Source organism: Triturus cristatus, chromosome 9 (genome assembly GCF_964204655.1).
Source record: "Triturus cristatus chromosome 9, aTriCri1.1, whole genome shotgun sequence".
Lineage (NCBI taxonomy): Eukaryota > Metazoa > Chordata > Amphibia > Caudata > Salamandridae > Triturus > Triturus cristatus.
Genome location: NC_140592.1, coordinates 429,101,180 through 429,115,514, shown reverse-complemented (window position 1 = coordinate 429,115,514; position 14,335 = coordinate 429,101,180). Strand labels below are relative to the sequence as shown.

Genomic DNA, 14,335 nt, shown 5'->3' with positions numbered 1-14,335 from the left:
TAATAGGGCTTGGAGGTCCACTAGATTTCCTGCACTGAATGTGTGCTACTTTGGTGCCTGCTGTCATTTTAAAAGTCACCCTTGCCTTGCAGGCTGCTTTTAAATTGAAATTATATGCACATTCAACTTTGTATTTAAAGGTACTTCCAAAGTATTAATCTACATTATTTATACATGTAAGTCACCCCTAAGGCCTTCCCTAGGTGCCCAGGGGTAGGAGGCCTTATAACTATAACCAGGGACCTTATAAAATATATTTTATAAGCCCTGGTAAGGGAAAAACTGCAAATTTCTTAGACATCTCAAATTAATAGTTGAGATAAATCCAACAATTTGCACCTGTATGATTTGTAATAACTGTTACAGGAAAGAAGTATTAAACTATCTTTTCTGTGAGCCAATGTCCAGCTTTCCAGATGTTCTCTCCTAATTGGCCAGCCTGCTCCCAAGATGTGCCAGTGCTGCCTGATGAGGGCAGAATACTCTTGTTAGATGACACAATAAGTTTTCTGTGGGCGGAGAAGCACGAGCTAGAGAGCAGATGGCAGGAAGGGGGTGAGGGGTAGCCAAACTGGTCTTCAAAGGAAGAATGTCACTTTTGGACAGCACAGGCCCACCCCCACATTGTGCTTTTTCAGCCACATAGCAGCCTCTGTAATTAGATCAGGCAGAGGGTTGGAAAGGGAGTGTTTAGGAAAATTAGCCACACCAGTGGGTAGGGTCAGCCTGATTCTGCCCCTTCGCAAATAATTCCTCCATGCTGGATTTTGAAAGAAAGATGCTTCCTGGATAAGAATAGGCCACATTTTAGAAGAAGTAGTCATGCACCTGGGTGGCACCCTGCATCCCATTTGTCAGGGGTGCCCCCCTGCTTGAAGCCCAGAAACCATGGATAAATATGGGAGAGCTGCATAACTCCTCAGATCTGCTGACTTAAGAGACAAGAAGAAGAAGGACTGCCCTGCTGACTCTCTGCCCTGCACCAACAGGACTCCACTCACCAGGACTGCACCTGCTGCCACTGTGGGACTCTGCATCAGAAGAAATATGCCTGAATCTGATAGCCTAAGGAGTGGACTCCCTGCAAGTTACAGGTTAACAGAGCCACCTGCACCATCTCCACCAAGAGTCCCCGTCCTGGAATGCGTCCAGTGGACGTTTAAGGATTTGGCCAAGTGCATTGTGGGAATTGTAGTCCAGAGCTCCCAAGAACTATCTAGGAGATTCCAGACCCTTGGAATATTTGTTTTGGACACTTTTGGACACTTCAAACCGTCAAGAGGAACTTCAGGAAGAAGTTCCAGAAGTTTGGAGCAACTTTTGGAAAAAAGCTCCATAAGGGGACCGACTCAATGTCACAGATCAAGCCGGCTACCATCCGCCGCGACCCAGCCTGGATTTTAGGTTCGTCCCACTGAAACTCAAGCCGGTGAACCCGCACTGAATCCTGCCTGATAAAGTGCCTTGTTCGCTATCAAGGGAAAAAGCTCCAGAAAAATGACTGAGTGTAAATGTAAAATTTTGACCGAGGCCTCCTTCTAACTGATTCCGACCAGGGCTCCATCTTTGTTGACCTCAAACTTTGACTTTGTCCTAGTCAAGCGCGACCAGATGTCCCAAAGTGGCGCTATATGTTTTTAAACACTAGAAAATGTTAAATCTTTAAGAACTCATATCTCCAGTTCCCTACACTGGAGATTTCTTTGTCATTTTGGTGTCTATTTGTTCAGGAAAATAGAAACTATTTTTATAAATTGGAGTTGGATTTATATTGTGTCTTGTGTCTTACTTATTTAATGTATTGGTGTTTTTAAAGTCTTTACACACCTGTCTTCCTAAGTTACGCCTACCTGCTCATTGCCAGCTATCAAGGGAAAAATGTATTGAGACCTTGCTTGACCCTTTTATTGTGTTTGCAGCCTTATTACTAGTGGTAAGTTGCTACTTATCACTACTAATAATCCACTTTCCAACAGCGTGTGCCCGCTGACCTCATAGAGCTGGGTTCGAGACCACTCCCGACCCGATCTCTGTGCCTGTCCTGATTGCATTGCCGCATTGTATTGCCTAATTGCCTGATTGCCTTGTTTTTTGTCTTTAGTCTTTGTTTTTGCTTATAGTTTTATTCTCTTTTGTCTGTCTCCTCCTTACTCTGATTTCAGGCGCTCATTAGACCCCGCCCAGCTCCTGATCACCACTTCCCGCCTCCCAGATGCGCTTTCCCATCCCCCTCCCCTACTTTAAAGGAGGCCGCTGGATGACCAACAGCTGCCTCAAGCTCAACGCCGAGAAGACAGAAGCCCTCGTACTCGGAACCACCCCTTCAGCTTTGGACAACACCTGGTGGCTGACAGCCTACGGAAACCCACCGACTCCCTCGGACCACGCCAAAAACCTCGGCATTGTACTCGACTCATCCCTCACCATGAACCGACAGGTCAATGCCGTCGCCTTCAGCGGTTCAACACCCTCCGCATCCTCCACAAGACTTTCAAATGGATCCCCCCGGAGTCAAGGAAGACAGTCACCCATAGACTCATCACCAGCAGACTGGACTATGGAAATGCACTATACGCCGGCATGAACAAGTCCCTACTCCGAAAACTCCAGATGATACAGAATACTGCCGCCCAACTCATCCTCGGCATCCCCGGCACAAACACATCAGCCAACAACTTCGAACGCTCCACTGGCTTCCCGTGGAGAAAAGAGTTACCTTCAAAATCCTCACCCACGCCTACAAATGCCTGCACAACACCGGACCCAAATACCTCAATGACAAAATCAACTTCCACGTAGCCAAAAGGAACCTCTGATCTTCCAAACTCGCACTGGCTAAACGCCATGCATTCACAGAGCCAGAGCAGACAGAAGATCCTTCTCTTACATTGGGGCCAAAATCTGGAATGAACTCCCGTCAGACATCAGACTCGCCCCTCCCAGAACACCTTCAGGAAGGCTCTCAAGATCTGGCTCTTCTGCTAATTGAGTTGTGCCCCCCCCCCCTCCCCCAGCGCCTTACGGGGGGAACCCTGATTGATTGATTGAATCTTCTATAGATAGGACAGAGTGGCATATCAGGGGTACCTCTAGGCTGACCTGCTCCAAAAATGACCGACAAGAGGTGGAATGAAGCCAGAGTTCATGCCTGAAGGGATCTTTTCCCAAATACACTGACTACAGTGACCTTTCCTTCCATGGTAGGGTGACGTTTGACCAGAGAGGAGTCTGGGAGCCCTCTGGTCCGCCAGCTGTGAAATTCAAACTGTGAGAAGTGGGAGAAGCCATGGCTTTCTCCTGGGAGGCCAGGTGCCCAATCATCAGGGCTCCTTTCAGCAGTCAGAGCAGCCTTCCCTACCAAAAGGATAGTGGTGTCAGACCAGGTGGGAGTCTGAGGCTCCTCTGGGCTGAACAGTTCTATTATACACCAGTAAGAGGTGGATGAAGTCAAAGCATCAGGCAGAGGCACCCAGCATGCACGGGACAGGATGAAATCCCATCTGCAAGGGTTAGCCAAGTTTCCTAACATCCATCAGCTAGCTTGTTGGTTAAAAAGCCCCTGTTGGCGAAGATTTCACCAATGATGTTTCATTCTGTAGCTGATTCAGCCAATAGACAAGTATGGGTGTTCCAACTCAATCATTATTTACAGTGTCTCTGTGTTTTCATCAAGGCAAAGAGGCTATGCACAAAAAGTACTAAATGTGCAAATGTAAAAGAATGCCTTTGTGATGGTGTAAATATGCTACTTATGGATTTCAGTTAGATTCCAGTTGTACTTCTGGGAATTTTAAGTGACACATTCCCTGCAATTCTGGGGATTATTTACAAGCCCCTTGCACTGCCGGTGCGTGATGCACCGGCCGCACAACCTGCTGCGTGATACTTACAAGCACACGTAAAGACACCCTGCATGGCTTTATATATGCTTTTAAATATCGCCCCGTTTCATGCAACACTTTGCGTATTAGGGGCGTGACATGGGTGTTGCTGTGGGTGTTTCCACGCAACACCTATGCCACTGATGCATTTCCAGATTTACGAGCAATCGTAAACCTGGAATTGCGTCCGAATGCTACACCACCCCCAGGGGTGCGTAACGTGGAGAAATGTTTTCATTTTGCCTCGTTTTTTTCCTTTTTCAATGCCTGCTGGATTCTACACAGCCGCGGCCCGTGGAGGGAGTTCCCGTGGGGTGGAAAGGCGGGCCTGGGGAGGGACAGGGTGGGGGGTTCTAAACACGGGAATATGGATAATTGCAGGTAAGTAAACAATTAAATAAATAAAACAAATTTTGTTGTGCGCCCTGCACCGCAAATGCGATGCAGGGCGCGCAACGAAAATCGTTTTATTTATTTAATTGTTTACTTACCTACAATTATCCATATTCTGGTGTTTAGAACCCCCCACCCTGTCCCTCCCCCGCCCCGCCTTTCTGCCCCATGGGAACTCCCTCCACGGGCCACGGCTGATTCTACAGCACGCATTGGAAGAGAAAATCACCTTAATTGATTGTTTTTGTGTACAAAAACAAATTCCCCATGATGCAGGCAGACTTGCATCATGGTGCAAGTGTGCGTGCGCTGGCGCATGGCAGCAGTTTCTGCGCCAGCGTAGGGAAAAGCACTGAGATGCGTCATATTGTTGTAAATATGTTGCATTCCTGTGTCTTGGAACTAATGCTGTGCGGCACAGCAAAATGATTTGCGGCACCGCACTGCATTAGTTTCTCGTAAATAGGACCCTCTATTTTTCTACTGTGCATAATTGTTTATAGCATACATCTACTACAATTTCCATAATGGGAAATGATTTGATTTCATTTTATGGATGCTTACAAATGTAGACGTTTATGGGAACTCCTGAACTTAAAAGGATAAACATGCTTTGTTATACGCACCACCTACCACTTGCATGAATTTACTACTACTTGTGGCAGAAAAATATACTCTAGTAAAAGCATTTACATATGCAAGCTGCATTTTGTGAAAGAATGCATTGGAAATTAGAATGTTTTTCCTAATGAATGCTTTTTACAGCTGGTGTTTATTCTTGAGTTTGCTTTTTAACCCGTGCAAGACTGAAATTGTTTTCTTAAAGTAATGACAATATAAATATTTTGCATTTCATGTCCACAGATGTATGACATGTTTCCACGCATTATGAAGTTTTTACCCGGCCCACATCAAGGAATTTTCAAATATATGGAGGAGATAATTCAATTTGGCGCAGACAGAGTGAAGAGTAACCAGGAATCATTTGACCCCAGTGTCACTCGAGACTACATTGACTGTTTTCTAAAGAAGATGGAGCAGGTAAAAGCAAACCAAATTACTTTTTTTATTTCATATTTGTAACATTTTATGTCTTATACAATGTTTAGAACTATCAATTCAGTTTAAGGGTAGCAAATATCATATTGATGTGACTACTTGCTAAATAACTCTGATCCTTTCTCATGGTATGCTGAGGACAACTGCAAGAATAATCACATTCCCACTACTTCGATTATTGGTTTTTGAGGCTTTGCTTTGATGTAATATCTCTATGAGGCGTACTTTGTTTGGCTGCTCTAATAAAAAATCGTCAACTATACGTCGGCGTTCATTAACCCCTTCCCCGCTCATGACGGAACCACTCCGTCATGAGCCACGGGTGCCCTGTGCTCATGACGGAGTGGTTCCGTCATGCTGCGGCCGTTGGCGGCCGCTCCGCCCACGCGGCGCTAATTCCCCGCCTGTGCGGGCGATTAGCGCAGTGGGCGGAGTCGTGACGGAACCACTCCGTCATGAGCACAGCTCAACCGTGGCACATGACGGAGTGGCTCCATCATGAGCACAGCGCCACCGCGCTGCCCCCAAACTCCCCCTTGGCTGCGGCGGAATATCTGCCGCAGCCAAGGGGTTAAGGAATTACCAAGATCTGTGTGTGTGTGTGTGCCCAGACACATTCAATATCAAGCTCATACAGTCACCTGGATAAGCAGATACAAATCCACATACACATACATGCACAAGCAGGCACTTGAGGGAGAGGTGTTGTGCAGTGGCCAGAGGGGCTGGCCCGGCAGCAGCCCAGCTCAGCATCCTGTGACTCTGGGCAATAGTTCACTTAATCTCCCCGACAGCCCTCAGCGCATTGAAACCTTAAGGGGTGATATGTTCGTGCTTTACAAATAATGATTATTTTTATTATATTAAAATATATGTTTACAGACACTCATTGAATATCAGACATTGAAACCATTGTGCTGTTCTCTCTGTAGAAATGCAGTTCACAATGCAGTGGTTAAATATGCTGTCAATCGTGAGCAAGATGCTGTTGCATAGCAGTGTCAAGAATATAGCCAGAGAGTGGTTTATTTTCAGTAGTGTTTCCTTTCTGCTTCATGTGGGTCTCCTGGTAATATTACTGCAATGTCTTCAGTTCTTAAGTAATGCAATCCTTGCTCTGATGTCACTGTATTAGACACACACACTGACACCCAAGCTCCCTTAAGGGGCAGATAGATTCTGCCGTGTTGGATTTGCCTCAGAAAAATACACTGTTGGATAATCTGCAGTAGGACAAACAGGATTTGCTGCAGAAGTGGAAAGGGTTGCCCCTGGGAACCTTTTCTCATTTGTTAGGGAGTGTCCAGGAGTCACCTCCACCAGCTGGCTAGTAAATCTTACAAAGCTGGCACTTCACCCACAGCTCATCAGAACACATTCTCGGCCTGCGGAAGGACAGAAGAGGACAGGACTTGATGTTTGAGACCTGTATAGCAATATGAAAGGCTGGATCTGCTCCCACTTGCACCCAGAACTAAGAAGTGGACTGTAAGGAGCATATATTCAAGGAGTTAACGCTGACTTAGCGGCACTTTTCCGATGGTTTTGCAGCGATATTTTTATCACCATATGTACAAGCTGTCGCTAACCTCTGTTAGAGGCAATTTTCTGGCAAAAACGTCCATTATCTAGATCGCCACTTCTGTTAGTGAGAATGACATGCAAGGGAGGCGTTCCTGTGCACAAACGGCCGCCAACCCCACTTTGCAATATTTACAAGGGGATTCTTTAAGTTTGGAGGACCAAAACAACTGCCTCTAACTGCAGTTACAGCCAGTTTTCAAAGACCAGAAAATAGCTGGTCTTAAAAATGGAGATAACACTTGGGGCCTCATTTCAGCAGGTTTTGTTGCTGGACTGCGCTGCAAGCAATGTTGCTGCGCTGCCCTGTGTCAAAACTACAGGGCAGGACTGTGCACCATCAATAAGAGAGTGCGCATTCCTGGGCGTCACTCATGAAAAGTGCTGCAGCGCTGCGAGAAGACAGCGTTGCAACACTTTTCACTACCCCCTGCTTGCGACACCATGGATGCGCTGTATTCACTACACAGCGCTCCATGAGACAAGTAATGACAGATACGTCTTAAATCCTGACGTATCTGTCTGTGCTAAAGTAACGCATTGCTGTAGTCTTGTCACAACCATGACGCAACTCCAGCAATGCATGGGGCCAGCCTATCCCTGTAGCACTGCATCACCCTTATGCCTGCCATCATGCAGGCATAAGGTACTGATGCAGTGCTGTTCTAGAGGGGTGCCTGGGTGTTGGCGCTGTTAGAGATCCATCGGTGGCGGTTGCATGCTGCAGTGTCATTGTCTGTAAGCGTTGGTGGAGTGGTGGTGCTGGGGAAGTTCACAATACATACGTCACTGGCCTTGTAACAGCTTCGAGGGGGGCGATGATGGCAGTTGTGTATGGTGGGCATGGTAAAGACGTGATGTATACAATGATGGTCAGTCCAGGTAGTGTGGCTGTAGTTGAAGGTCCAGCTGGCGGAAGAGACGTGCTCAACTGTTTGTCCTGCTATGTGGCTTGCTGCGTGGACTAGCTGCTTGAGTCTGATGTTGGGGAGCTACCCCAGGAGGGGGTGATGTTCTGGTCATGGGGTTGTCCAGGTGGAATTTGAGTTCCCCGAGTAGGATGTCATCAGCGGATGGAAGAGCCTGGTGTGCAATAAGGTCTGCAATGGAATTTGAGAATGGGTGTCCATGGCCCGGGGGGCCTGCAGATGCGGGTGCTGCAGAGGATGGGGTTGGACCAGATCGGGAAGTTAAGGTGTTACATGGTCACCGTTTGGTCATTACAGTGCGTGGTCAGTCGGAGTGTGCTTCTGTATGTGTGGCAATGCCTCCTCCTGGACGGCCGGGGTGATGCTTGTGGGTGGTTTAGTAGCCGTCAGTGATGGCGATGGCGATGTCTGGTCCGGAGCAGATGTTGGTCCTGGCAGGTGATGTAGCATCCAGGGTAGATGGCGAGGAGGGTGCTGGCGCCGTAGGGGTGGAGTGTCCAAGAGGAAGGGTCCTTAGTGCTGAGCATGGTCCAGGGGTAGACGGACGCAGACGGGCTTGCCTATGACTTTCCTTTGGCACAGGAGACGTCCATTAAAATGCAGGCATTACATTGTAATGCCTTTACAACGCAAATCCAACCACACAGGTGCCTTTACATCGCATTCCACTACAACACATTGTAAGGTCAGTAATGGGGTATTTTTAACTTTTAGGGTAGGAATGCGTTGCGGGTGTCGGAGATGAAATGTGGGGTGTATTATGGGTAATATTTGAATTTCAGGGTCTGTTTTGGGGTCTATCTTAAAAACTGGGGTGTGCATTTGGGTTAAATATGGAAATGGGGTGTGCATTTGGGTCAAATATGAAAATGGAGGTGTGCATTTGGATCAAACATGAAAATGGGGTTGTGCATTTGGGTCAAATATGAAAATGAAGGTGTGCATTTGGGTCAAATATGATTTTTAAGGTGTTTGGGGGGTTCACAGATGAATTGTAGTGTTCAGGGTTGCTTTGGGGTGCAAGGGTTAGTTTTAGGGTTGCACTCACTGAAGTGAGAATAGTTAAGTAGACATCTCCACAATCCAACACCTTTCCTACTGTTGCAATATGCCTAGAATTAGTATGCATTGTAATGGAATGCGTCGTACCTCCATATATACCTTTGGCACACCAGTGGTACACCCCGGTGCGTGTGGCCGTACAGCGGCCACCATTGAGAAGTGATGAGGGGGGACTGGACAGCTGGGAGGCGGGAAACGCTGGAAAGAACACTGGAAAGGGTGTGGACGCGGGGGTGTATGTGTGAGCGAGTGTTGTAAATATTGAAATGAGAGAAATCTTACCTCGAGGCCGAGACCCGTGTCTTTGTTGCTCCGGCTCTCCTGAGTCTGCTTCCAGGAATAGGAAGTAGGCAGCCAGGCTCCCTCCACTAAGCCAATCACAAAGCTGCAAGGCAGCGTTGGGATTGGTCATTGGCACTGGGATGAGGCATTCAGCCAGGGGCTGGAGGTGTGGGCATGTTCTCCATGCATGCGAACAGGACAGTGCGCATGACTGCTTTGTGCGGCCTGAGCGGGCTGACCAAACAGTCACTGCACACATGAGTGGGCATGCCACTCTGCCCCTGCCCTGCTATGTGAGTGGAGCAGCACTACCCACCCTCCCGCCGGCAAAGGAAACGTGGCACAATAACAGCAGGAAGTTATCATCATGTGATGATTGTTCCTCTTCTTGCACTGCTTGAAAGCAGTGGGGCAATGCTCTTCCACCATAGCGGATAAGCCAACACTGGAGGTGCGTCATCTACAGGTGCTGGGCCTGTGCGACTCGGCCACCGGACCTCCTCCTCTACATGTCCCACCTTCTCCTTACCTGAACATTGACACCATGGCGCAACCCGCTAAACTCTCTCCAAATCTGTGATTCAGCCAACAGGAGCCTCAGTTAGGTGGGATTGCACAAGCCTGGGTACAGCAGTCGCTGCCAAGTCCGCTGGTGAACCTCCCGATGCAGTTGATGGCATGAACTTGCAGCACTCCTGCCACACAAGTTTGGCACAGCTCAGGGGCTTCACCCTCGACAGCGTCCGGCCAGCGCAACCTCATCCGGCCTGTGATGCAGGGAGATGCCGCCCTCAGTTGGTAATCCCCTCCATGCACCCCGGTGTAGTGGTAGATCGTAGAATGCGATGCAGACCTCCCTACCTTGGTGCACAGGAGCGCCTCTACCATTCATAGCGCCAAGGGGCGCAAGGCGGTCTTCTCACACAGGTCAGCAATGTGTCTCCATGCGACCGGCCAGACTTCACCACCAGGTACAGGCGATCGCCGTGCCTCAATGTCTCCTGACACGGCTCATCAACTCTAAAGCTCCTCTGCCTCCCACTCCATGCTCCAGACGCAGGTCCAGTGAGGCATCCAGGTTCCAGATGCAGGTCCTGCAAACCATCCAGGCTCTCAACCTGGAGGTTGGGTGAATTGAAGGGGTTGTTGATCTGTGCTGCACTCGGCCCTGGCTGCTCCATTCTGCATTTCATTGTTTTTTTTGCCTATTTACCTATTGGAGTTTGACTGATAGGCTAGTTTTTCTATTAGAGGCAACAAAAAAAACATGTTGGGCTGACTAACGTGCGTTTTTTTGCCTCTAATGGGCATTTTGTTGGTTTTCACCCGCTAACGCCGGAATTCCTATTGCCATCACGCTGTAAGTGGCAGTTTTCACCGCTGATCCCTGAAGCTATTGCCATGTAGCGACGTGTTGTACATACGTCACTAACAAGGTGATAGTTTTCACCGGTACACAGCGGTAAGAATACTGCCGCTAACTAGCGTTAGCGGTAGTTTTCGCCAGTCCTTGTACATATGGCCCCAAGGGTTAGTTGGCAGTCCTCCTGTGTGACTACACGGGCACAACAAGCTGCAAGAGGCCTTTTTCCTGCTGACCAGTAACAATTGGCCCTGAACTGGACACTGTTGGTGGCCTCTGCAAGAATGATTCTTCCTTAAAGTTTTTAGAGGCATCTGAAAGTAACTTTTAGGGGCTTAAAATGAGAGCCTTACGTCACTTTTGCACCACGTAAGGTGGTTCATGCATGATGCAGGAGTCTGTATCAGACTTCTTAAGCCACCCAAAGCCACCCTGCGTGGATTTCAGTGGCCTCATAAATCTTGAGTAAGGCGACACAGCGCAAATCGCTGCATTGCCCTACAGTGCGCTCGAGAGGTGTTCCATGGACGTTGCGGTGGATGTTTCCCAGCAACACCCATGGATTTTGATGTTGCCCCAGACTTACTAAATCATTTAAATCTGGGGATGCACCAAATCCTTAAGCCTTCCAAGGTCAGGCATAACAAGGAGAAATATATTTATGTCTCCTCATTTTTTTCCTCTTTCTATGTGTGCTGCCTTCTGCAGTACACCTAGAAAGAGGAAAATGCCTCTTGGGATTGTTTCTGTGCAGGAAGATGCCACTTTCTCCACAAAAACAATTCTCCACGCAATGGAGGCACAAAGTGCCACCATTGGCGCTAGGCTGTCAAAACTGGCGGCAGCACAGGGCGAAAGGACAGGAGTGCGGTGCATTCATTCCTTTTCACTGTGGCGTAGGGCAGCACAGCAAGGTGAAAAAGGGAAGTAAAGCAGACAGGGAAAGTGTATGCTTATCACATGGCTATTAATTTCAATGTCCTATGAATTAAAGCAACTAAATGATAATGTGAATACATGTCTCTTCAGCTAGCAATCCAGTAAAACGTTATTGCGAGGCAACGATGAAAAGACAAGACGTATATAAATAGAATACATTCTTTAAATAGACAAAGGAGGATTTCCTACCAAAAAGATAGTACTGGCGACATTTACATTGGTACATTATGCACACTTGGGAATATAAACATCATGGACGATGACAAAAAAATAGCAGAATCACGTCAAATTTGGAAAAACTTGGCAAATGGCTTAGATGGGGGCGCAGAAGGTGGGTGTAACAGGGCAAAGGTCTGTAAAAGTGGATATTAGAATTTGAACCCTATTTAGACAAGATATCCAAACTTTTCACATGTGCACTTTATAGCAAATTCAGATCGGCGTTTTTACCATTAGCGACCTTCACTTGTTCGTGGACCAAAAAGAGAGACATGGAAAACACATGTCCGTAGGGTGTAAGGCTGTCAAGAACATTGAACAGGTTTTTTTCTGTAAGGCCATAGAAAGGCAACAATCACGCTGGTTTGTACCCCTCTGTAAACCTATTGGCCTTGGGGATCGTCAGTCAGCCTTGAGGTTATGCACCAGCGGCCCTGTTGTATTTTTATTCGTGAATTTCGATTTGGCAATATGACACATCAGGTCAAAAGCTCTAAGAGATGGCTTTAGCCGGAAATACATGCTTTAAGGCTGAAATCGATCTTTGATTTTAGCAGAACTATTTTAACAAACCAAAAATTGTTTATGTCTTAGTCCTCTCACCTATTGACCATTACATTCTGAAAAGTGTTTTTAAACCTTTTGTGGAAATATGGATTTTTCTGGTCAGTTATGTCCCCTATCTTGGACCCCAACGGTTCTATGTGCATGTTACAAGTACATGTATGTTTCCTCCAGTTCCAGTTATGAAGACGCAAATACATGTGCGTCCACCGTCAACATGTCCTCTGTCAGATCCGCCATGAATAGGCCGGATATTCTATTCCTAAGTATGATTCTGTCATCAAACTCTTCTTGCCTTCTGCCTCTGAAAACTCCAGTCTGAGCCTGCATCTGTGACCATGAACTTTGTCTCATTCTCTGCGCGGCTCACGAAGCCTGACATCAGCCTATTCTCTGCCAAGAACTGTATTTCACCTTCGAATTATCTGCTTCCCCCTCAGCCGATGCATTCCTGCCTAGTAGTTAAGTAAACATTCTTCCAGTTACCGAGCAAAAGGCCCGGCTTCTCTGCCCTTATGCAAGTAATTCATAGCCCTGTTACCAGGGAATATTCCTACCCCCTCGCATTCAGTGTAGACACTTAGACGCTTGTACACGCACGCACAGTCAGTATAGAATAGATTCTGTCCGAGAGTCCTTCTTTCGTGGATAACATAGTTCTTTAAACATAGGATGTTAGATATGATTTGGGATTAGGTTGACTTGACCCCCCAGACTTTTTGTCTCCACATGTAGAGCTAAATGTCAAGTCCCCTTCACCCCCTAGTTGCACGTCAATTACACGTCATGCTGCTGCGCGCGCATCTATGCCAAGTATTATCTTATAGATCCACCTATATGTGACATCATAACCAATTACGTTCCTTTTTACTCCTTATTACACCCATTTTTTGGTTACGCAGATAAATCGTCATTTTCCTTATCAATTGTTACGCCTACTGCATTCGCTTCATTGTAATGTATGATCTATAAAAGTCATTTCATGTCAATAATGTATGTACTTCACTTCCTGAACCCCCGTGGTGATGGAACTTGGAGCAACCGATTATAATCGATCATTGGAATAAAGCCCATTCCGAACCTCTAATACCACGGATTCTGCCTCTCATTTTACTGAGCTATTTTATTATGTTTCTGTATCAAATTAAGTCCAGGTAAAGGAATTTTATTTACCACACTTTTTTAACTTTTTAAAGGAAGTGTTTCAATGAATTGATTGTATGCACTTTCTGTGTTATGAATCCATGTTTATGGCCTTGTCTGCGCCGAAATAAAGGAACATGAATGAATGGATACATGAGGGTCTTTCTACCGAATTATTAGTGAGAACTCAATGAGAGCACACTCGTTGGGTAACTGAGATTAGACAAAAAACTTAGACAAACCTTTGTTTCTGTATTTACCTGCAAAACGAATATATTGTAGCATATGAACTGACAATATGTGTCATGATGTTGTTAGATACAACGGGGCAGATCTATATTGGAGATGCGCCACTTTTACGCCGCCGTTGCGTCACTTTTGTGACGCAGCGGCGGTGTAAACCCTGCGCCACGTTGCGCCAAATTTACATCGTGACGCATCTATGGAGATGCGTCACGATGTAAAGCCCTGCGCCATGTAAAACCTGTGTCAGGTTTTACGTGGGCGTGTCGACAGAGGGGGGGGCGTTCCGTCGCAGGAACGCCCCTGAAAAGTGACTCAGTCAAATCTATAAGATTTGACTGAGTCACTTTCCCAACGCTGATGCGCCAAAACCCTGCGCCTGCTTGAAGCAGGCGTAAGGCTTGACGCACCATGTTAGGGATAGGGTAGGTTGGAACAGTGCTGGAGTTGCGTCGCACTTGCGACGCAACTGAAGCACTGCGCCAACCTTACGCCATCGGATGCGTCACGCATCTGTTTATTCCTGCGCCATGATGCGCCACATTGTAAATGCGGCGCATCATGTGTGGCGCAAGGGTAAACTTGCGTGACGCATCATTCCTGGCGCATCCTTGCTGATTTGCAGGGATGCGCCAGGAAACATAAATCTGCCCCAACATGCTTTTTCAGCCAGTAAC

At 47.0% G+C, this 14,335-nt stretch overlaps 1 protein-coding gene across 1 annotated transcript in view; it reads left to right on the top strand.

Moving 5' to 3' along the window:
* Positions 1-14,335, top strand: part of LOC146798095 (cytochrome P450 2G1-like) — an 899,064-nt gene that overhangs the window by 663,117 nt on the left and 221,612 nt on the right. The window contains exon 5 of the mRNA XM_085625314.1: positions 5,139-5,315. Within this exon, the coding sequence (XP_085481440.1) occupies positions 5,139-5,315 (177 nt within the window). The remainder of the gene's footprint in view (positions 1-5,138; positions 5,316-14,335) is intronic.